Below are 25,711 nucleotides of genomic sequence, written 5' to 3' on the forward strand. Positions count from 1 at the left end.
ATACGCGATTGGCTACTCCTCCTCCAGCGGAGGATGGTTAGCATTGATCACACTATCATAGCGAGTTAATGTCAGTGCATTTTGAGGTTTTATCAGGTGCCACTCCTGTGCCAGTCCACTGGACTGCTCAAATTCCAGGTGTTAGCGAACCCCGAGGAAGCTCATTGACTGACATACCTAACAACAGCATTTAGTGGTCAGCAGAATCTTACATTTTTGTGAAATGCTCAGGTAATATTGGCACCCATAATTTATATACTTTTCCACAGAGGAAAATAATGTAATACTAATAATTTTAATTTTCTCATTCTTTCCTTTAGGAAACATGAAAGTGAACCTACCCAATGAGCCAATGAATGGACCAAACCACTCTGTAGTGTCTGAATTTGTGTTCCTGGGACTCTCCAATTCCTGGGAGACCCAGATTTTTCTTTTTTGCTTTTCTTGCCTCTTTTATGTATCCAGTTTGGCAGGAAACTCCTCATAGTTGTCACTGTGACCTCTGACCGTTACTTGCACTCCCCCATGTATTTTTTGCTGGCCAACCTCTCTGTCATTGATCTGATATTTGGCTCCATTGCAGCACCCAAGATGATCTATGATCTCTTCAGGAAGCAGAAAGTCATCTCCTTTGGGGGCTGTGTAGCTCAGATCTTCTTTAGCCATGCTGTTGTGGGCACTGAGATGGTGCTGCTCATAGCCATGGCCTTTGACAGGTATGTGGCCATATGCAAGCCTCTGCACTACCTGACCATCATGAGCCCACGGAGGTGCATTTTGATCTTAGTGGGCGCCTGGACCATTAGTCTCCTTCACTCATCAGCCCAGTTGGCTTTTGTTGTTAACTTGCCCTTCTGTGGGCCCAACGTATTGGACAGCTTTTACTGTTACCTACCTTGGCTCATCAGACTGGCCTGCATGGATACTTACAAACTGGAGTCCATGGTCGCTGCTGACAGTGGGCTCATCTCCCTGGGTGCGTTCTTCCTGCTCGTCCTCTCTTATGTCTTCCTCCTGGCTACCCTCCAGAAGCACTCCTCAGGAGGCTCTTCCAAGGCTCTTTCCACTCTCTCAGCTCATGTTACTGTGGTGGTTTTATTCTTCAGTCCATTGATTTTTTTCTATGTGTGGCCTTCTCCTTCAACACATCTGGACAAATTTCTAGCTGTATTTGATGCAGTTTTGACTCCATTTCTAAATCCCGTCATCTACACATTCAGGAACAGGGAGATGAAGGTAGCAATGAGGAGAGTGTTCAGTCTGCTCCTGGGTGTTCGAAAAATCACCTGAGTGACTTGGTCGAAACAAAATCAAAGTGACTATTGAAAGTACATAATAGCCAATCCTCTTGAGGATGAGACTTTCTGCTAGGCATTATTGAATGTTCACAAGCATTCGTCAACTGTCTGGTGCATCTGTTTTATTCCCATGGAAGAAAGGGTGCCATTTTTCTTGATGAGAAAGATGAATTTTATGTACCACATAGAAATCAAAGGTTATACTATATCAAATATTATATTTAATTCCTAAGGAACGGTGCCAATAATAGCTTTCACCTATATTAATGGTGTAAATAAGTTTGTTTTGCTGGACATCTGAACTACTGCTTTTCAGGTGTCCTGCCCTACTGTTGGTGTACTTGTTCACAGCAGGCTTTCCTATCTGTGTGTCCTACATCTCCTCTTCACCTGCTCTGCTCTATTATCTTAGTCATGAGCAAACAGTAGCAATCATCTTTAGGATTTGTGATGTCTTACATATTCTAACACAGAAGTCTTTCTTCCACACTTTGTTCTATACATTGAAGAGTGTTTCCTATTTTGTGTTTACTCACATGGATCAGGTGTTGGCAAATGTTCTGCAAAGTATTAGATTGTTAGTAGTCTCTCACTTTTGCTGTTGTAATTAGGAAATAGCCATACACAACTCAAAAATTAATGGCTGAAGTCCAATAAAACTCTTCACAAAAATAGCGGCAGGCCAGATGAACCCAATGTTCAGGTCTGCTAACTCCTGAAGTAGATTGTGCCCAACAGGTTTGTTTACTCATTCTCCCTATCACAGTCTTTAGCTCAGTAAGAGTCTGCAGTGAAAGGAGGTGTCTTATAACACAAAATTTGCAATTAATAAACAGAGATTTCGGTCATAGTACCATCAAATAACTTGTGTTATCTTAACCGAGTTTACCTCTCTGAAATGAAATTCTTTACAGGTGGCAATAGAACTAACAGTTACGGTGATGATGAAGTCAGATGGTATTTGCAAAGGTTTTATCAGCTTAAAAATTCATCTGGCTTCCTTCCCTGAACTGTAATTATTTGCTTGGAGTCTATCAACTTGGAAGTAAAGTTCATTTTATCTTCTAATTTTTGTATCACACATTAACTTTGTCTTAAGCCTCACACATATACAGAAGTATCTTGCGATGTGTCTCCATGATCTTGGCTTTCATTTTATTCTGGTGTATACTTTCATTGTTTTGTGTCACCTGAAGAATTGAAGATTTATTATTTCCTTCCTTCTTCAGTTCATCAGTTAGAATAATAAGGTTAATATTTACAGAGCATATATCAAACATCAGCATTGCTTTTAGTTTTATCCATAAACTCATTTAATCTTCACAACAGTCTTTGAGATAAATACTATCACCATTTTCATTTTACAGATCTGTAGACTGAAGCACAGAGAGGTCAAATAACTTGTCAAAGATTAGTAAGTGGTAGATTTGGATTTGAACCTAGGCTATCTGTCTCCAGAGCCTGGATTCCTAATCATTACGTGATTGTTTTTCATAAAACAGGTTTAATATCCATACTGATGAGCTTAAGGTTATATTTATTCATTTAGGGCCAATTTCTCTATTCCCATTTTCTCCCTATATTTATGTCAATAATTTGTTCATGGTACAATAATTCTGAATTAAATAAATTATTTTTATGGACACACTGTAGAATTCTGTTCATACAGGTTAGCTATTATAGAATAATATTTAATAAGAGAGAGAGTTTCCCAGGATAGATTAGTAAGAGGAAAAAAAGGGAATAAAGTAAGATTTAAAATTTGATCTAATTTTAATACAATGTATGAATGTAAGCTGAAATATTAATAGTAACTTTTCTCCAGTAGGAAGAATATAGATGACTTTTACTGTCTTATTTTTGTTTTGCTTCCTGTGTTTTTGAATTCATATCAAAAAAATCATTGCCCAGACCAATGTCATGGAGATTTTTCCCTATGTTTTCTTCTAGTAGTTTTAAAAGATTTGTGGCTCATATTTAAATATTTAATGAATTTTGAGTTTATTTGTTGTGTACAATATGAGAGTCTGATTTTCTGCTTATGGCTATCTAGTTGTCCTAACACCATTTACAAAAGAGACTGTCCTTTCTACATTGCTTGTTCTTGGGAACTTTGTCTAAAATCAATTGATCCCAAACCCACAGCCTCATTTCTGGGCTTTCTATTCCATTCCATTGCCTATGAGTTGTTTTTTATGTAGTAATATGTTAGTTGCTATAGATATGTAGTATATTTTGATGTTAGGAAATATGGTGCATTTAGCTTTGATCTTTTTTATCAATACTGCTTTGGTTATTTGAAGTCTTTTGTGGTTCATTTGGATTTCATGTGAAAAATGTTATTGGAATTTTTATTGAATCTGTAGATTTCTTTGGGTACTACGAACATTCTGAGTATTAGTGCTTCCAATCCATGGACATGAGGTGTCTTTATTTGTGTCATCTACAATTTTATTGTTTGGGTGATTTCTTTAAGTTTGATTTTGTTTTTATTTGACATAATAATTGTTCATATTTATGACATAGAATGTGATGTTTTGATAATTGTATACATTGTGGTCAGATTTTATGTTAGTGATCAAAGCATTGTATTTAGCAAACACATTACCTTAAATGTTTATCATTTGGAAAGTTAAAACATTCCAAATATTGTCTTGTAGTTATTTTGGTGAAACATGCACTACGATATTGTTATCTATCATGATACTACTGTACTAATGGACAAATGCTATTCCATTGTGCATATATACTAATTTTCTTTATCCTTTCATCCACTGATGGAAATATAGGTTGATTCTTTATCTTCACTAATGTGAATAATGCTGCAGTATACTTGGGAGTACAAATATCTTTTCAACATATTGATTTTATATTATTTGGATAATACCTTGCAGTAGGATTGCTGGATCATATAGTAGTTTATTTTTGATTTTTTTGAGGAAACTTCATACTGTTTTCCAAAATGGCTATACCAATTTATGTTCCCACCAACTGCATATGAAAATTTTCATTTCTCTACAACCACATCAGCATTATTTTTTGGTCTTTTTGATAATAGTCATCCTAATTGGGGTGAAGTGATATCTCACTACTGTTTTGATTTTTCATTTCCCTGATGAATAGTTATTTGAGCATTTTTCATACCTGTTGGCTGTTTGTATGTCTTAGTGTAATAAATGCCTATTTAGGCAGGGCCTTGGACCATTTTAAATTCAGATTATTTACTTTTTTCTATTTAGTTGTTTGAGTTCCACATATATCCTGAATATTAACCTCTCTTCAGATGTACAATTTGGAAATATTTTCTCCCATTCTGTATGTTTTCTCTTCACTTTGTTTTTCTTTTCTTGCAGCTTTTTGTTTGATGACATTTCACTTGTATCTACAATTTCTTTCATTAATATTTCTTTAACAAGATTATCTTTGACAAATTCTTCTTTCTACTTACTAGTTTGAACATTCTTACTCTAATCTGCTTTGACTCCATGTTTGTGTTTCTATTATTATGTCTTTCATATTACCACATGCTTGCACCTCTAAACTTCTGTTTTGACTTTTGAGAACACAAGGAATTTAGCTGATGAAGAATGTTGAGATTTCTAAGTTTCAAAACATATATCTGATAAGGGTTTAATATCTAAAACATATAAGGAACTTGTCCAACTTGATAGCAAAGCCCCTAAATAATTCTGCTTAAAAGTGAGTAAAATAACTCAAATATTTTTTTCAAAGATGAACTAAAAATGGCCAACAGGCATATGAAAAGGTGTTCAACACTAATAATCACCAGAAAAACACAAATTAAACCTCAGTGAGATGTCACCTCACATCTCTAAGACTGACTATTATCAAAAAGACAAAAGACCAGTGTTGGAAAGGTTGTAGAGAAAAGGAAACAGTTGGACGCTGCTAGTAGGAATGTACATTGGTACAGCCATTATGGAAAACTGATGAAAGTCCTTCAAAAAATTAAAAAAAGAACTACTATTATTATGGTTTGGATATGAGGTATTGCCCAAAATCTCATGTATGAGACAATGCAGGAATGTTCAGGGGTGACATGATTAGATTATGAGAACTGTAACCTAATCAGTGGATTGTGAATTAATAATTTTGAATAAATTACTGGATAAATATAGGCAGGTAGGGCATGGTTAGAGGAAGTAGTTCATGCTTAGAGGAAGTAGATCTCTCTGCTTTCTGACTGCCATGAGCTATTGTCTGCCATACCCTTTATGCCATGATATTCTGCCTCACCTTGAGCCCAGAGAAATGGAGCCAGCCAACAATGGATTGAATTTCTGAAACCATGAGCTCAAATAAACTTTTCCTTCTCTAAGTTCTTGTCAGGTATTTTGGTCTTAGCAATGAAACCTGAATAACACTAACAATCCAGCAATACCACCTCAGGGTTGTGAAGGAAAAAAGTGAACTGTTTTTCCCTTGTGCTTTCACATTCAACACAGAACACTTCTGTGGCCAGATGTGTACAGGTTTCACAAGCAATTCAATGAACACCAACAGAAAGTCTTATAATTCAATTCAATTATCTATCTGACAATTATCTACCAGAGATAATGTCAGATCCCACAGTGAACAGCTACAAATCTGCCCTTTCACTTCAGATGCCAATTGCAAGTATCACCTACATTTCTGATTGACCAGAATTGGATTCCCCTAATCCTTGGATTCCATTATTTGTTACAGTGCTCACAGAATGCAGGGAAGCACTTTGCATATATTTATCCATTTATTGTAAATGGTATTACAAAGGATAGTCATGAGCAGCCAGAAAAATGATATAGGGTAAGGTGTATGGGAGGGTATGCATAACTTCCATGCCTTCTCTAGGTATACCACCCTCCAGTCACTACCATAGATTCAGCAATCTGGATTTTTCCAACTTTTTCTTTCCTTTTGAGTTTCCATGGAGGATTCATCATGTAGGCATGATTTATTTATTCATTGGTCATTCATTAATGTCAACTGAACTTTAGCCCCTTTCCCATTCCTGGAGGTTGGATATATGTGGTTGCAAGTTTGACCTCTCTAATCATACCTTAGTCTTTCTGGTGATCAAACCTCACCCTGAAGTTATCTAGGGACCCTTGGCTTCCAATTCTCTCATTATCCTATAAGAGACGTCACTCTGAAGATTCCAAGTGTTCTTTTAAAATTGCTAATGCATGTTAATTGTACAAACTAAAGGGTTTCACTGAGACATTTCTATATATACATATAGCATGTTTTGATCATGTCAATCTTCCCTTAACTCTCTCCCTTCCTCCCCTCTCTTTTCCAGCTGTTTTACCTCCCTTTTGCTGCCCCAATAGTTCTTCTTCTACTTTCAGGTATTCTAATTTTTTTTTTTAGTTTTCACATATGAGAAAAAAACATGTGATTTATGTCTCTCTGTGTCTGGCTTATTTTCCTAAAAAGTGACATAATTTTATTCTTTATGTATGAATAATAATCCATTGTGTACATATGCCATATTTTCTTTATCTGTTCATTTGTTGATGGACATAGGCTGATTATATATGTTGGCTGCTGTAAATATTGCTGCAATAAACATGGATAAATAGGTATTTCTTTTTTATGCTGACTTCATTTCTTTTAGATATAATCCCAGGAGTGGTTTTACTGGACCATATGGTAGTTCTCCTTTTAGTTTTTTGAGGGTTTTGAGGGACCACCATATCATTTTCCATAGTGATTGTACTAATTCACATTCATTTACTTCTGTTCCAGTCTTTATTATTTCTTTCTTTTTACTGATTCTGGGTTTATTTTTTTCTGTTTTTTTTTTTTTTTTTTCCTTCTAAAACCTTTAGATGTATCCCATTTATTTGGGCTCTCACTCTCTCTAATATAGACACTCACAGCTATAAACTTCCCTCTTTTTGGGGGGAGTACTAGGGGATTGAATTCAGGGGCACTCGACCACTGAGCTACATCCCCAACCCTATTTTGTATTTTATTTAGAGACTGGGTCTCACTGAGTTGCTTAGTGCCTTGCTTTTGATGAGACTGGCTTTGAACTTGTGATCCTGCTGCCTCAGCCTCCTGAGTCCGCTGGGATTAACTTCCCTCTTAATACTGCTTTTGTTTCATCCCACAGGTTCTGGCAAATTGTATTTCCATTTCCATTTTGATTTGATTCTAGGAATTTTTAAATTTACTCTTTGATTTGTTCAATGATTCACCGATCCTTCAAAAGTGTATTGTTCAATCTCCATGTGTTTATATAATTCCTGTGGCTGTGTTTGTGTAGTTTCTACTCTTGCTGCTGATTTCTAGATTTATTCTACTATAATCTGATAAGGGTAGTCTTTTAGTGTCATTCTGAAATTCATCTTTAGTCATCATAATATAAAGATTTGAAGTTGTTATAGAAAATGGCAAAAAATTCTCTTCATCATAAAAAATTAATATTTAATACTTTCATTAATTAAGAGTATAACTGCTTGGTTACCCTGGGAAAACCGCAGCTAAGTAGGTGACAATTCCCCAGGCCAAGTGATCCCAGTCAGCCAGTTCCACATCTCTGCAACATCATTTGGTCAGTACCCTCTGGGGCTGCTGTCAGTTGCTGCTTTTACTGTTTATATAGGTATTGGTGTGTGTTTGTAGTGATTTCGTTTTTGATCTCTTTGATCTTGCAAAACTATATCATTCTTAATTTTTAAGGATGCTGTTTTCTCAGTTTCCTTAACAAAACAGGTAGGTGAGAAGAACAAATAAAACCCATAGTGAGTTAATCAGTGAGCCAAGGTTTCTGTCTTCTAGAATTGAGAAATGTTTTCCTCAACTCCTTGTGATGTCGACCTTTTGTGCGGCCATTTGCTTTAGGTGCTGGAGAAAAGGGTGGGGCAGGAATCATCGACTATGGAGAGTCATTGTGTATGGGCAGTTAAGGGTATGGGCAGGGGAGAGTGAAAATCTTAGCCCTTAAAGAATGAGAATAGAGCTGGAGCAGAGAGTCAGGGAAGAAGCAGAGTTTGACTACTCCTACTTCTCCCCAAGTTGTCCCAGGGGCTTACCCCACCTTTTATTTTTTCAGGCCTCTGTGAGGTCTGTACTCAGTGATCAGCCCAGCTGCCTGGTCTTTCTGTCTAATGACTAGAAAAATTTCCCCTCTTTTTGATCTTCCGCCTTACCTGGTGCTCCCCTTCTCATCCCTCACCAGTCTCATGGGTGGAGTTCTTCATTCAAGCTGTTGACCGTTGCTGATTGCTGATGTATGTTCTCTGAAAACTTTGTCATCCACCTCCAATGGAGACTTTTAATATTTTCATTCTTTGATAATTTTATCATGTTCCTTGTACTATTCATTCTTTAATTAATTCATTTGACACTTATATGTGCCCACAATACAACAGGCCTACACTGCCCATTTACAATGTAGAAAATGTATGTCAATGTATTAGAAATCTTTATATTCTTATATTTCTTCTCCTGTACCTTAGCATTCTTTACTGACCATATCAAAATCTCCCTCCTCCCCTCCTTTGTTCTCTCTTCTACTCCTTAATTCTTCATATGCTCCTTTTTAGCCCACTACTGGTTATCCTTCTACTTCTGTAATTGCTCCTTCTCATATCTTTGTTCCTTTACCTCCTTTCACATTATCAACACAGGTCTTTTTCATTGTTGTATCTTTGCTTTTTGCAAATTTTTCCTCCATTCGCTTTCCTTCAGGGCTCTTATTCAGTCTTAAGCATTCTATTACTTTTATATTGACTTATGTACAATTTTATCTTGTATCTCTATTTCTTCAATATATCTTATCTCATATATCCATGAAGACATCTCAGCAGTACCTAAAATTCATATGCTTGTAATATACATACATCTGTTTTCTCCAGTCCCACAAATTCCATGTTCGACTTCCATATTTTTAGAAAGGGACCTACTATTGTCCTATCTATTCATGCTCAAATGTTGGTGTCGTCTTTGACTTCACTTTCCTCCATGTTTACTCCAACTTTAATCAGCCAGTGATTCCTTTGGGTTTTACTTCTCATTACTTCTATTTTCTGTGTCTACAGTCATATGGCTAAGCCCATGGTCCTGGGGCATCTGCATAACCCTTCAAGTCTGCTCAAGTTCTGCATTCTTTTAAGGCCCCCCTACCGCTCTAGTCCCTTTCCTTCATTTGACTCATCTCTTACAGATGGAGCATTTCCCCCTTATTGGCCTCATTGTCAGTTCCTTGCACCCATGCCTGATTGCCTTCCTAAATTTACATAATAAATTATTAACTATGTTAGAGACATTCCAAATGTTAGTCAAAAATGAATCTCAACCATCTTTCTCATTGTATTTTCCTCTGTTCCTTGACATCATTGCTATGAGGTAGACTGTCTGCCTGCTTCATCATTAACCTAGTGTACCCTGAACTTACTTGTTTTTAAAATATTTCACCCAACTCTTGAAATGATTTCTTTAGGTCTGATATTTGTGTATTGCAATTTTACCTTCCTTTTTGACTATAAATCAAGTGCCCCATCACCACACTGCTTTCTCGCATCACTATAGTTCTCTCTTTCAATTCTACTGATGGTGAAGGATCTGTTCCACTTCTATGACATGCATCACACAGTTCTGAGGTATCTTCACACACATGCTGGATAAGGATCAGCTTCATACAACATCGTTTTCTCTTGATATCTGACACATACTAAACAAATGCACCTTAATTTAACAAAATAAGTACAAGAGAAGATAAGGGTGAAAATGAAACATAACTGTGACTGAATTTGGTCTTGAGGAGCAATCTGATTTTCTGATTTGCATAAACTACCTATTTTCTGCACACATGAAAGTTAACTTGAGATTAAAACTGAAGACCTCCATGTCACACCAAAAGGGCAGCTTAGATGGGGGGAAGTTTATTTTCCTGAGCAGATGGTATTATATGGTCTGGTTTCCTTGCCTTGGAAGGCCAGCAAAAATTTACATCTGCATAGTCATGGTCTTCAGAAATCTCTTGAGGCATGTATTTTGGTCCTCGTACTTTTTTCCCTGTTTCTCATTCCTAATGACAAAGGAAATATCCAATGTTAGTTGAAGTAGTCAGAAAAAAAAAAACTTAAATTTTCGTGTGGGGGAATTGAAATTTCTAGTTTTAGATTGTTGCTTTTGCCTTTGTGGAGTGGTACAACTTAGAGTGCAAATCTTCTTCTGTATCCCTTAGGCAGTCTTTGATTAGTGTCTCCACACAGGAACAAAAATCATCTTGTGGGAAATATGCAATAGTGATTGGAAGAAAGTGCAGACGTCAAAACTTGCCTAAATCTAGGAGTAGTTTCCATATCTTAGAATTACCAAGAAGTCAGAATATGAGGACAGTTTTCTATGCTTGAACACCATTCATATACCTAGTATTCAATATATGATGCCAATTACCATATTATGTGATAGGTACTAAATTTGATGTTTATGTACTTTATATCATTTCTTTGTGGGGAGATATTATTTTCTCCATTTTATTAATGAGAAGTTCCAAGAGGTCTAGTAACTTTTTTACGTTCGTCTTGTCATTGAGTAGTGGAGCCTGGATTTAAAACACACCTGACTGATCTCAAGGACCAAGTTATAAGGCTTTCTAATACAATGCATGAAAGTCGACTATGAATTTTTGTATTATCAGGGTTGAAGAGGAAAGAGATGAAAATCTGAAAATTGTTTTTGGATTTCTGAATGGAAAGAGACAGCTGTGTGATAAGCACATAGTGTAGATGGGCCAAACTCTTTGAAAATAACTCCTGTGACCCTCAGGAATGGCAGTTGACTGGACGGAGAGCTGTCCTGGTGTGGTGGAAAACAAGGAAAAGGAGCCCTGGGAAGACTTTCAGGTGCCTGTGGTCTGCTGTTCTGTCCACATCCTTCTCATTAGTGTGTGCTAGGATTCTGAAATCAAAACAGTTATATATTTTTTACAGTGAATTATGTTTATATATAATTGTGTGGTATAAAAAGAAATATTTTCATTTATTATCATGTGAGTTTCACAGAATCTCTATGAGCCCAACAAAGCAGGTAACAGAAGAATCTCGCCTTTAAATGCAACCCAATGTCAAAGTTAGGAGCAGCCCTGAATCTGCGTTAAAGGTGAGAGATTGATCTTATTTAGGGTCTTTTTCAATAACCCATGTTCTCAAAAATACAGACTGTTGTATTTTATACTACCTGAATATTATTCAGCTCTTTCTCTTTTATCTTTGTCTTACTTCTTCCTTTAGTTTTCTTCATTGTACATATCTTTACTAATTTCCTCATCTTTCTCATATTTCTGATATTCATTCTATTACATTTTATCTGTTCAGCTTTGTATCAGATTATTTTGTAGGCTTTAGAAAATCAGTTGAATGCTTGACTGTAAGTGTGAGAATTAAATGATAGCTTATCCTCAGAAAGAATTAAATGTATATATTATGTAGAACACATATATAATATATATTCTCACTGAGATTGCATTAGTCGTGCTTCTATAAATTTTTAAATGAGACATTTTCTCCTATGAATGCTGAACATGTTAGAAAATATGCTGTAGAGAGCCAGGAATAACACATACCATTGAGTTGAAGGCCTGGCAATCCAAGAGCTATTTATTGACTATATATACCTGGGCATAAAACATCTATTATATATACAGGAATAATAATATTTAATGCCCAAAGTCTCTTCATATTATTTGATTTAAGGTATTTTTCACACCTGGTATAGCTCTTCTGTCTCCTATTCATTTTGTACTAATTCTTGAAAATTCATATCCATGTCTGTCACTGGCAGAGCCATCCCTATCTGCTCTTGAACTTCTATCTTCTGCGCTTGAATCCCTGTAGCACTACCCCATACAAACTCACCAAATATTTAACTTACTATTCATTCGTTGTTTATTATATACTACATTAGGCTGTGCTTGCTATATGTACCACTTGTGTTTTTAAACTGTTTTCTTGGTACTTTGATTTATAGGAGTTAGAGAAAGAACAAATCATTATGAAGGAGAATTGTTACTAAAACTACAAGAAGAGGTTGGGATTTTAATTGACCTATCAGGATAATAAAATTTAGAAAGACTCAAAGGACGAACTTCTTAGAAGCATGACCTTAAGATGTTAACAGTTGTTGTGACTAGTTATACAATCAGCAAAATAGAGAATGATGGTAATGAACAATTACTTTCCTAAATATGCTTTACTGTTGTACAAGTTAAATAATCTCTAAGTAGATGCATATTTTATATACTATTTATTTAGTATTATGTTGCTATATAATTTAGTATTAATGATACATTTTATGAATGTCTCTTGTTAGTTTGGATTTTAACCAGGAAAAACACCTTTTTCTTTGAGTCTTGGTCTTTTTACTTGACTATTTTTTACTTGATTATTTTCTCATTTTACTTGATTATTATTATGATTTGTTATGTCATTTCATATCTTATGAAATAACAATCATGGCACCTGGGTTCTGGTATCCATTCTGACAATTGTGTGAATTTTGGAGACTCAGTTTACTTTTCTGGTTCTCATGCTTTTCATGTGAATGGTGGTCAGCTAGGACAAAATGCTCTTTATACATTCCATGCTCATTTTCATCTTTTTACACTGGAGACATGTGTTTTCCCTCAGCAGGACCTTAGCTATTTCTCAGCAATGACTACATTCTCCTGCCTCCTTCCCAGTGATCATAATCTCTGCATGCATGCTCGCCCCATTAGTCCTGTGCCGACTCACCCTACTCACAAGGGCAGGACCTGTGTCTGTTCTTGCTCCTACCCTAGGCTGTGGGTTTCTGGCCATGAAAAGTATACAGTGGAGCTTGTGGGCTATTAGCTCAGGAAGTGACAGTGTAACGACTGTGTGTCGATGAGACTAGAGAGAGACTCATGCTAGCAGTGCTGACAAGGATTGGAGGGAAGACACTGTATGGGTCTCTGAGTTTGGGGATCTGGGATGAATGATGGTGTCAGACAGGTGGCCCTTTGTGTGAGAAGGTCTAGAATTGTAACTGTAAACACCTAGAATATCAGGATACCTGTTTTATTTGTACCTCAACAACTTCTAAAAATAACCTTCATTTGGTGTTTACAGGAAGTGTTTTCTACTTTAGGAAAATGATTGAGGCGAGTCTCCATCTGGATACAGAGAAACAAGACTTTTATTTGCTCATCCTCCACACATAAATATGATATGCATTAAAGGACAAAATCCAGTGTTGCCCTGTCCCTTAAAGTCAATAAGAAAACTCATGGGACCTTCTCAAAAGTAACTTATTAATATCTGAAATTCATCTCATTTTATAATAGCAAGTTTAAAGAATAAAACCCCTAATTTCCTTGAAGATAAAATACCTGTATCTCGATAAACTTTAGATAAAATAACTAGAATAATATCAAACGTCAGATCATTTACTATATGGACGTACTGAATGCTTCACAAGGTGAGGAATGCCAAGGGACCTAAAAGTTGATACCAAGCAGAGGCTGAGACACAGAGGAATGAACACTAATAGCTCTTCTAAGTGCTAGTTCTCAATACCTTGATGCGTATCAACAGAGAGAAACTGAAGATCTATCCTGCATCCGCTTTAGGCTCTTTAGACATGTCTCAGCACAAACTCAGGTGCAATTCTATGGATGCATGTTTATTAGGTCTGGAGAAAGCCTTGTATGATGGGTGGAACAGGCTTCCTGTGAAATCTTACAGGATGTGAAGCCATTGAAGGTTTTATAATAATGAAAGATTATGTTGAAATAGGAGACACTCGAGAGCAGTGAACATGAGAAAACACGTTTTTAAGAAAGTGAATGTCCACATACTTCCCCTGTTGTCCTATAGTTGAGGGCTCTCGACTTTCTAGTACCTCGGTCTCTATTCAGTCTCCATCTACAGCCTACCTTAATTCAGTCTCAATTCATGACTCAGGCACCTCCTATTACGAGTGACGACCCCTCTGTTAATCAGGATATTTTCCTCTTATTCAGACATTCTGTTAGAGAATTGTGAGTGTGAACTGGAGAAGGAAGGCAACTATGAGAATATGCATAAATGCAGTATGGAATACGTTGGAAGTGAGAAATAGTCAATACCACAGGGATTTAAATACCTGATGAACATCATGTATAGTCATGAATCTTTTGTTTTTGCCTGATTTGTTAATCTGAGAATAGAACATTACAATGAGGGGGTTGGCGACATGTTTAAATCCTGTTGCAGCCCACACATTGTGATATCTTATTGATTTGTATTATTTTTGTATGTTTGAAAAATTGGATTATGCTATACTCTTCATTCACAATGAGAATTTTGTAATGATGTTAGCACATTATTATCCCCGTAATCACAATTTCCTCCTCATTTTCTTAATTCTTGTAAGTTTAGTTACAGCCCAGTTGGCTGGATCAATGGATGGAGGGAATCACTCGGTGGTGTCTGAGTTTGTATTTCTGGGACTCACCCGTTCGTGGGAGATCCAGCTCCTCCTCCTGGTGTTCTCCTCTGTGCTCTATGTGGCAAGCATGACTGGCAACATCCTCATTGTGTTTTCTGTGACCACTGATCCTCACTTACACTCCCCTATGTACTTCCTGCTGGTGGGTCTCTCTTTCATTGACTTGGGAGCCTGCTCTGTCACTTCCCCCAAGATGATTTATGACCTTTTCAGGAAGCGCAAAATTATCTCCTTTGGAGGCTGTGTCACCCAGATCTTCTTCATCCATGTCATTGGTGGTGTGGAGATGGTGCTGCTCATGGCCATGGCCTTTGACAGATATGTGGCCATATGCAAGCCTCTGCACTACCTGACCATCATGAGCCCACGGAGGTGCATTTTGTTTCTGGCTGCTGCCTGGTGCCTTGGCATTATTCACTCACTGTTCCAACTGGCATTTCTTATTAATTTGCCCTTCTGTGGCCCTAATACACTGGACAACTTTTACTGCGACTTCCCTCTGCTTCTCAGATTGGCCTGTGCAGATACCTACAAGTTGCAGTTCATGGTCACTGTCAACAGTGGGTTTATCTGTGTTGGCTCTTTCTTTATGCTTCTCATCTCCTATGTCTTCATCCTGTTCACTGTTTGGAAACACTCCTCAGGTGGTTCATCCAAGGCCCTCTCCACTCTCTCAGCTCACATCACTGTGGTCATTTTGTTCTTTGGTTCAACACTGTTTGTTTATACATGGCCACACTCTAATTCACAGATAGACAAATTTCTTGCTATTTTTGATGCAGTTCTCACTCCTTTTCTGAATCCAGTCATTTACACATTCAGGAATAAAGACATGAAAGCAGCAACAAAGAGAATATGTAGACAGCTTGTGATTTATAGAAAGATCTCATAAAAGATAAGATAAAACTGTCTCATTAACCATGATGCAACTTTGCATTTCTTTCCTTGATATTTTAGATTCTGGGAAGTTGAGACATAAAATATTGAATGGAATGTTATTAGTAACATAATTATTATCTGATGAATATATCTATTTCTTTTGAAGAATGTATCATAAATACAGTGTATCCATTCATCTACTTTGTTCCTTTTAATTTCTTTTGGCAATGTTTCCAAGTATTTGGTTCACAGATCTTTCATATTAAAAATTATTTCATATTTTTTGATGTACTTTTAAATAATATTGACTTTCATTTCAATTTATGATTGTTAGTTTTGAGTATATAGAAGTGTAATAGATTTTTGTTTAACTTTATATCCTGCAAACTTACAAAATTTCATTGTTAGTCTCTTTATAGATCATATAGGATTTTATTTACAGATGGTAATGTCAGTGAATTAATATATTTTTAAATTCTAATATAGATTTATTTTACTCACTGTTGTTGGTTTATTGCACTTGTTAGATCATACAGTACAATGAGGAATAGAAGTAGTTAGAAAACTATTCAGTCTTTCATCATTAAGTCTGATTGTAATTATAGTTTTTTTCATTTGGTTCTCTAACAGGCTGAAAAACTTTTTAATTTACTTTTTTTGAAAGATTTTTAAAACAGGAACAAATGCTGAATTTTGTAATATGCTTTCTTTGTTTTGAATATCAGGTTAATACTGAACTTTTATAATGAGTCTGGAAGTATTTGCTTTTCCTAAATTTTCTGCCAGAGTGCTGGAGAATGGATGTGACTTATTCCTTAAATGGGAAAGCACTTAAATATTTTTTCAAGTTACCCTTAAGCAAATCTGGACAAAGGTGATATATAAACTTTGATATGTGTAGCCTGCCCCCTGGTCATGATTCCTGGGTGCTTCCTTATTTTAACAAGCAGGTGTAAAATTTGAGAATAATGTCAATGCCTCCATGAGTAAGAGGTGTGTAAGAATGCTTTTTGAAAGACAGAAGATAAAGCGTATGGGGGAATCTAATCTATGGAATAAGATGTTGGTGGGATGATGTCAATAACAATGAGTGCAAGAATATTAATAACCTACTGACATATAATCTTCCTTAAATGTGGATGCTTTTAGTGGTGAGGATGGAAACCATAGCTACTAGCATTATTTATTTTGCTGGATACTCAGTTATGTTAGATGTCTTTTTATTCCTTCACGGTGCTGGTGATCAAACTCAGGGTTTCACACACACAGAGATGTTAGATGTCTTGCAATGTAAGGAACAGTTCAATAAACAATTTTCCCTGAGGTAAATGCCAATATTACTAGGAGATCACACCATCTATAAAAGAGTTCCATTTTTTCTTTGTCTGTTAGTTGGTCAGAGGATTCTCCCATGAGGTTCTAGGCATAGTAGTGAGCGAAGGTAATGCAGTGGGACCATGAACATGCAGATCAATTGTTAATGAAACTTATGTCTTCAGGATCTCTTGCAGTCCAATCTTGTATGTACCACTTCAATATGATTATGGAACGCTACGGTACACACTCAACTTTATAACTTAGCAAGTCACAATACCAAATTAATGTTGGGAAGCTCAGGATGCATGGTATGTTGCTGGCCCTTATTTAAGTGTCCAGTCTATTAGGGTCCAGCATTAAGCCAATAGTTCTTAAAAGTAGATTTGGTATCTGCCAAAGAAGGCAGGTTTGCTAAGACTGAAAAAAATGTCTGGGGTCATGATTCAGTCTTAGGACCCCTCTAACATATTCCTAGAGCAGCCTCCATGCCACAGATGCTTTTTGGTGTCTCCTGAGCCACGTGGAACAAATGTCAGGGCAACTTTCAAGGCAGTCGGAAGCAGGGAAGAGCCTTCTTTGGTCTGGGCTTTATTCAAAACTGGAAATATTTTGAGTCACTTGGTAACTAGGTTGGAATACTATGCCAAAATGAAATGCTTTTTGCTTCCAAAATATTAAGTGGCCCAGAAAATTTTGCCTCTTTTGGTTGATGTGATGCTATAAAGTACAGCAACTTGTCCTTCACTTTGTAGACCTCTTGACTTGTCCAAGACCACTACTCTTCTAGAAATTTCACTGAGGTGACAGGCCCTTGAATATTTTTGAGTTTCATTTTTCACTCTTTGATATGTGTGTGTGTGTGTGTGTGTGTGTGTGTGTGTGTGTGTCTTAGCCAGATATTTAGAGTGTTTACCTCATATTGCTTGGCAGACCAATTGATATATCAGCAATACAACAAGTGATTGAGGGGTTCTTTGGAATGGAGTAGTAACTAAGTTCACTGCAGATTAGATTATGACATAAGACTTGGAACCTAAGATAGGACAGCAAAGTGTTATTTTTGGTTCTGGCTGCTGAAAATAAGTGTTTATAGTGATCTTTACTAGCAGGAATAGGGGAAAAAATTTGTCAGGTTAATAGTAACAAACTAGGCATCAAGGAGATTAAATACATCTGGGACCAAAGCTGCAATCAAGTCAGCACTTGTTCAACTGTCTTTCTATGAGATTCATTTGTCTTCTTCACATGCCACTAGGTGATGTGAATAGGGACATAGTAGAAATTACCCGCTATACATCTTTTTTTTTTTTTTTTTTTTTTTTACAACCACAAGTGATTTGTTATTATTTTAAAAAAGAAACAAAAGGGAATATAAATTCTGGAAGATTTTTAAATCAATTTAACACTATTATACATTTAAAGAAAAAATTTTCCCACAAACATTCCCTCACAAAGCTAGTAGTTTCATATTTACATAGTATTATTTTAGCACTTTTAAATGTTAATCTGAGATTCAATAATGTAACTTCAGAAACATAAAAAATATAGTTCCCTTTAATGGCTATGCTTCCATTTTTGATGGAAGCTAGTTTACCCTACATGTATAACTTTAAAACTTTAAAAATGCATAACAAATATTCAGTCAACTTTATAAAACCATTAAGACAGAAGCTGTCAAGACCAGGGGCCTCATCACTTAGGTCTGAATCTTCACCTACTCTTTCCCTTTACAACTGGATACAATTAATGCAATCAAGAACACCCCGAGAGAGGCCCAATTACCAAAACAGCATCAGCACTGAGGACCCAGAACTTGTGAAGGAATGGGTGTGTCTGGGAGACAGGATACTGATCTTCAGGGGCATCCGCATCACATCTCTTTGGCTCAGAGCGTCATGGGAAGTTACATTGCTTTCTATAAGTCATTTGGCTTCCATAGATAACACACTGGGAAGGAAGATTATAAGTCAAGTAGCTAGTATGAAGGACAGTAAGCAGAAGTATCACACTGAGAAATGAGGGTGCGTGAGGCCCACTTCTATCTCTTCTGATTTTATAATTAAAAAGAACCATCTGCCAACATTTCTAATCCCTGCCATTGAAACAAAAATAAAGTACACAATAATAATTGTTATAAAAATATAATCAAGAGGGAAAACTAGTAAAGACAAAAGCATATTCAGTGGATTACTTGGGTGTGCTCCAAAAACTGTGAAACCAGAATCTCTTCCAATTGGACCAAAAGCTTTATTTAAATTTGACAGGAAGAGCAAAGTTACAAACAGCAAGGCAATCAAGATGAAAAATATTTCAGGGAACACAGCACCACAAAATTTCATTCACCAGCTGTTTTCAATGAACTCTAAGTGCCTCTCTTTTCTACCTGATGGTAAGCTTTCTTCAAATTGCTTTTGAATCCCATGTTGGCAAAGGTCGACCAGCTTTACTTTTTGGTTTAATGTTCTGAATATGTTGCTCCACTTCTTCATTGCCTTCTAAGGGTTTGTGAGCAGCTCCTTCTAGTACCTTTTATTAGATTTAAAGGTAATGCTGACGTGCTATAGGCTGTGTAAGTTATAGCTGCCAACATTACAATCTGGGTCAGAGAACTATGGGGACTGACGGCGCAGCTAACCCACGACTCCTTCCTAGGTTCCAATAGGAACTTCACTCTTCCCCACGCTGCAGAATTTCTGTTATTGGGAGCATTCAGTGGAACAGAACCACCAACTAAAAGAAGTACACAAATCACAGCGGATCCCAAAGTGCGTTTGAGTGCTGTTTTCATTTGAGCGCGTTTACTAGTATCATCATCATCCTCTCTCCATAGTAGAAGCAGACCAAAGGAGTACTGAAGAACACACAGAACCATACAACAGGACACAAGGGATTTCCGAAGTCTCAGTCCGTGGACGGCAGCCCCACTCCCCATGTCCCCACCAGCATTTTTCTTTTGTCTTTGTGATAATAGGCATTATACCAGTTGTGAGATGGGGTCTCATTATAGTTTTTTTTTTTTTTCAAGAAATAATAGGAAATTATATTAGAGGATCAGTCAAAACCTGGAATGAAAGGAAGAACAAGAAAAGAACAGAGACCAGATTCTCTACAAAGGGAAATATTTAACACATCGACAATGTATACATGCTATTAAAATTAAATTCCAGGTAGTAGACTGATTTTATTAGTTATTGCAATTTTTTTTTTTTGTGTGTGTGTGGGGGGATTGAACCGAGGGCTTTGTGCATGCTAGGCAAGCACTCTCCCAACTAAGCTATACCCCCAGCCCACCTTCACTCCAATTCTTCACCTTTTCCTGCATCTACACAACTTGTCATGAAACTTTGTAATAGATACTGAGATCCTTCCTTTAAAATTACTGTATCAAGTCATAACAACATATAATATAAAATAAAATTTACCTGTTTTTAAGTGTATCATCTGATAAGCATAATAAATGTATACAGCTGTATTATCACCACCACAATTCAAATATAGAACATTTCCATTGCCTTAAAAAGTATCCTTATGCCCCAATCTCATTTTACCATCTCCAGCCTCAGGCAATGACTACGCTGATTCATGTTACTACAGATTTGCTTTTTCTAGAATTTTATATAAATAGACATACAGCCTATAGTCTTCCACATCTGACTTCTTTCTCACTTAGAATGCTTCTGAGACCCAACGTACGGCGTGGTTCACTTCTTTTTTTAAAAAATTTGTTCTAATGAGTTATACATGACAGTAGAAAGCACTTTGTCACATCTTACATAAGTAGAGTATGACTTCTCATTCTTCTGGTAGTATATGATATAGAATCACCCTGGTCGAGTAGTCATATATGCACATAGTGTAATAATGTCCTATTCATTCCACTATCTTTCTACCCCCATACGCCTCCCCTCCCTTCACTTCCCTCTGCCTAATCCACAGTATTGATACTTAACTGATGATGAACATTTTTCCATATACCTGTTGCTCATTTGTATGTTTTCTCTTAAGAACCATATATTTAGGTTATTTGCCCATTTTTGATTGGATTATTTGTTTTCTTGCTATTGAGTGTGTTTCTTACATATTTTTAGGTATTAGTCTCTTATCAGATGTATTATTTGCAAATGATTTCTTTTAGACAGTGGGTTATCTCTTCACTCTGTTGTTTCCTTTGCTGTGCAAAACTTTTTAGTTTGATGAAATTTTGTTTTTGCTTTTGTTGTCTGTCCTTTTGGTTCATATTCAGGAAAGCATCATCAAAAAATGTTGTGGTATTTCTGCTATGCTTTCATCTAGGAACTTTATAGTTTCAGGGCTTGCATTTAGGTCTTTAATCCATTTTGAGTTTATTTCTGTATCTAATAAGAGTTAAGAATCCAATTTTATTCTCCTGCATGTCCATTTATTCCACCACCATTTGTGGGTGAGACTATCTTTTCTCCACTGTGTATTCTTGGTATCTTTGTCCAAAATCGACAGTGTGAGTTTGTGTCTGAGTTCTCTGTTTTTGGTTTATCTTATCTTTCATTGGTTGATTTTTTCTGTTTTCATGCCAGTATCATGCCAGTATGACTTTGTAATAGGTTTGAGATAATTCTTCTTGTTTTGTTCTTTTTGCTTGAGATTCCTTTGGTTCTTAAGGGTCTTTTGTTGAAGAATGACACTGAAAATTTGATAGATATTTCACTGAAACTGTATTTGGTAATATGGACATACTAAAAATATTAATTCTTCTTAATCATAATCATAGAATATCTTACTATTTATTTGGGTTATCTAAAATTTCTTTAATCAATGTTTTGTATTTTTTGGTATACAGATTTTCACTCCTTTGGTTAAATTTACTCCTAAATATCTTTTTACGTTATTGTGAAAGATAATAATTTCCTAAATTCTTTTTTCAGATAGTTCATCGTTAGTGTAAAGAAATGTTACTTTTTTTGTATGTTGCTTTTGAATTCTGCAGCCTTATTGAATTTGTTTATGAGTTGTAACATTTTATTATTGTGGTTGGAGACTGGGGTTTTCTAAACTTAAGATGATGTAATCAACAAGTTGACACTTTCTTCTTGCTTTATGACTTGAAGTCTTTTTTCTATTTCTCTTATTTAATTGCTGTAGTACTATGTTGAAAAGAAATGGGGAGAGGGGCACCCCTGTCTTACCCTTGTCTTGTTCCTGATCTAGAGAACAAGCTTTCAGCTTTCACCAGTGGTTAGCCATGGACTTGTCATATGTAGACTTTAAGTATTATAGCACATTCCTTCTATGCATAATTTGTTGAGAGTATGTTGAATTTTGTCAAATGCTTTTCCTGCATTTATTGAGATAGCATATATATATATATATATATATATATATATATTTATCTTTCACTCTGCAAATATGGTGAATCACATTTATCAATTTGCACACATTGAACTTTGTATCACAGGGATAATAAATAGAGCTCAACAAAATAATAATAGGGATTTTATTTTGGTACTGGGGATTAAACCCAGGATCATTTAACCACTCAGTCACATCCCCAGCCCTTTTTTTTTTTTTGTATTTTATTTAGAGTCAGGGTCTCACTAAGTTGCTTAGAGTTTGCTCAATTGCTGAGGCTGAACTTGAATTTGAACTCATGATCCTCCTGCCTTAGCCTCCTGAGCTGCTGGGATTACTGGTGTGTACCACCATGCCTGACTCAATAATAGGGAATTTTAATACCCCATTTTCAATGACATATCATGTGGACAGAAAATCAGTTAAGAAAACTGGATTTTAAAATGGACCTCACAGACCTGTAAAGAACACTTCTTACAACATCAACAGAATGCACATTTTTTTTTTCCACAAGAGCACAGAGGATATTTTCCAGGGTAGATCACAAGTTGTGACATGAACAAGTCTAAACAAATATAAGAAGCTTGAAATCATAGCCTGTAACTCTCCAACCATAATAATATAAAACTAGAGATTAATAATGGGAGAAATCACAAAAAAAATTACAAATATGCTTCTGGACAACTATTATATAAAAAAAGAAATTAGAAGGAAAATTAAAAAAAATTGATGTAAATGAAAATGGAACCAAAGTACCAAAATATATGGGATGCAACAAAAGTGGCATCAGATTTTACACACACAAGAATGCTTGATTAGACATAATAACAGATACAATACATTTCAAGGCTAAAAGCATTACTGCTTTAGTCTCCAAACCATGTGGTGGTGATACAAAGCTGTATAAACCCCTAGATACCCCTTTATTTCTTGCTCTCTTGCATGTGTTTATGTTCTTTCTTTTTGTTTGGAAAGCTCACACAATTCATTCCTTTTGCTCACTTTCAAGATTCACCTTCAATTGCCCTTGGAAGACTTTCCAGAACCCATTCTTCTGTGATATTGGATAAGTTTTATCTCTTTATTTAGTTTTCCAATTATTAGATTTTATTACTCTCTTTACAGGTCTAATTTCCATTAGAAAGTTTCTGGAGAGCAGAGACTCGTACTTGGCTGTGTATGGGTAGCACCCAGCACAGTTTCTGGTTCCCTGTACCCACTCAGTAAATATATCTTGAATTAAAATCTATTTTGAGGACACTGACTTGATACTGCAGTATCCTTATGTTTATTCTTTTTTATATAGTTAAGAAAAACATGTTTTAATTACATAATCATGTAATTATCCTGGAGTATAAATGAACTCCATAAATCTTCTTTACATATTTTATCTGCAGTCCTGTCTCAGTCTTGCTCACTCTCTCTCTCTCTCTCTCTCTCTCTCTCTCTCTCTCTCTCTCTCTTTCTCTCTCTCTGAATATGTATGTACACAAAAAATACACAGGGGGCAAGTATGAGCAAAGCTGGTTAGATGTGCAGGCTCTGGATCAGATTTACTGCTGTCAAATGCAGGGTCACCAATTGTAGGGTTAGGGCGAAGATTAAGTGGAAAATATACTGCTTTGCACAGTCAATACATATGAAACACCATATTTGCCTTTATTTTAAACCATGGATTTAAATGATTAGCCAGACATCTTACCTTGTTTGGTTATGTCTCAATATCAGATATTTGTTACCATTTAATTTATATTTCTACTCAATATGCTTTTTCACTCATTATATTCTCATGAACCATTTTAAGTTTTTCCTGATCCAACATTTTCCTTTAAAACTGTTACTACAATGGAATATTATTCAGTCATAAAGAATAATAAAATTATGGCACTTGCAGGCAAATGGATGGAATTGGAGAATATCATGCTAAGTGAGATAAGCCAATCTCAAAAAACCAAAGGAAGAATGATCTCGCTGATAAGCAGGTGATGACACATAATGGGGGAGAGGGGCCAAGAATGGAGGAAGTAGGGACTGTATAGACGGAAAAGAGGGGTGGGAGGGGTGGGGGGAAGGGAAAAAATAACAGAATGAATCAAACAACATTACCCTATGTAAATGTATGATTACACAAATGGTATACCTTTACTCCATCTACAGAGAATCAACATGTATCCCATTTGTTTACAATAAAAATTAAAAAAAAAAAAACTGTTACTACAGAAAATTAGCATTTGGATGACTCTGTTTAGACTAAAACTAACATTTCTAAGATATATATTAGTGCAATCACTGATATTTATATTTTATATCATTGCTAATTAATATTTTTGTGGACAAACAGGTCATGAAATTTTCTTCCATTTAGATTTTGGAAATTTTGATTTTATTTATCCCATTGCTTTTTTCCTATTTGCCATGAAATAGTTGATAAGCAGATAGACAAAGCAATAGATTGTTTTGGCAGCTTCCAGCTAAGTGCCTGTGATGAGGCCATGGTTTATTTTCTTAATGTACAGCTAGTTTTAAAAGCATAAAATTGTTCAATTTTTTCTTCCTGTTATTTTTTTTTTTCAGTTAAAATTTGCTTTCCTTATTATTGGGCTTCATGGCAATAACCACAAAAGTCTGAGGAGGAGAAAGAAGTGATAATTTACAGAAATAGATGTCACCCCCAAGTGACCCATTAAGCACCTTTCTCCTTGGTTGCCTTGGGAAAACCAGCAGGATGCTAGAAGACAATTCCCATAACAGACTGATTTCTGTCTGGCAATGTCAGGTCTCTGAAGTTCCCCTTGGTCACTACCCAAGTTCAATTAGTGCTGTTAATTAACTACCTTTACTGTAGCAGCATCTTGTGTAATTCTTTACACAGGAGGGTATTATGCAACAGACTGAAACTCTGAGTTCCGACTCCCTGAAGATGCAGTTGCCTATGCCCTGAGTCAGAGGAACAAGTTTTCTCTCTTTTATTGTGTTTCAGTGTTAACAATCTGAGCGCACTGATGGGATTTGGCTCTGGCACTGGTACTGAACGTTGGCCTCCAGATGAAGGGTGGTTAGAGGTTTTGTGCCACCACTTGTTTATCAAGTTTCGATTTCGATTTTATTTATTTATTATTTTAAAGTTGCAAAATAAAACAGAATATACTACCATCCCAAAGATCTTCAATGTGACTTCCCAATTCCAGTGCAACCACTCTTCCTCTTAGACATCATTACCCTAGGTACATGTATGATTACACGAATGGTATGAATCTGCATCGTGCACAACCATAGAAATGAAATGATGAACCCCATTTGTGTACAATGAATCAAAATGCAGCCTGTAAAAATTTTTTAAAAAGTAACTATGATCCTGATTATACAATTAAAACTTCCTTTCATTTTTACAGCTATATCTTTCTTCCCAGTGTGCATTCTAAAACACT

At 36.0% G+C, this 25,711-nt stretch overlaps 2 protein-coding genes and 1 pseudogene across 2 annotated transcripts; 2 read left to right on the top strand and 1 right to left on the bottom strand.

Moving 5' to 3' along the window:
• The first annotated feature begins 352 nt into the window (after window positions 1–352).
• On the top strand, window positions 353–1,290 carry LOC124978230 (olfactory receptor 4F15-like). The gene is given in 2 exon segments (XM_047542416.1): window positions 353–476; window positions 479–1,290. Coding segments are annotated over 2 exon segments (936 nt in total).
• Window positions 1,291–14,697: 13,407 nt separating this feature from the next.
• LOC124977613 (olfactory receptor 4F3/4F16/4F29-like) lies at window positions 14,698–15,654 on the top strand. Its single transcript, XM_047541281.1, has one exon. It carries the CDS (start codon window positions 14,716–14,718, stop codon window positions 15,652–15,654), a length of 939 nt encoding a protein of 312 aa, XP_047397237.1. The 5' UTR covers window positions 14,698–14,715.
• A 2,899-nt stretch (window positions 15,655–18,553) lies between these two features.
• Window positions 18,554–20,280, bottom strand: LOC124976439 (lysosomal cobalamin transport escort protein LMBD1-like; annotated as a pseudogene).
• Between the last annotated feature and the right edge of the window lie 5,431 nt (window positions 20,281–25,711).

This window comes from Sciurus carolinensis, chromosome 2, assembly GCF_902686445.1.
Source record: "Sciurus carolinensis chromosome 2, mSciCar1.2, whole genome shotgun sequence".
Lineage (NCBI taxonomy): Eukaryota > Metazoa > Chordata > Mammalia > Rodentia > Sciuridae > Sciurus > Sciurus carolinensis.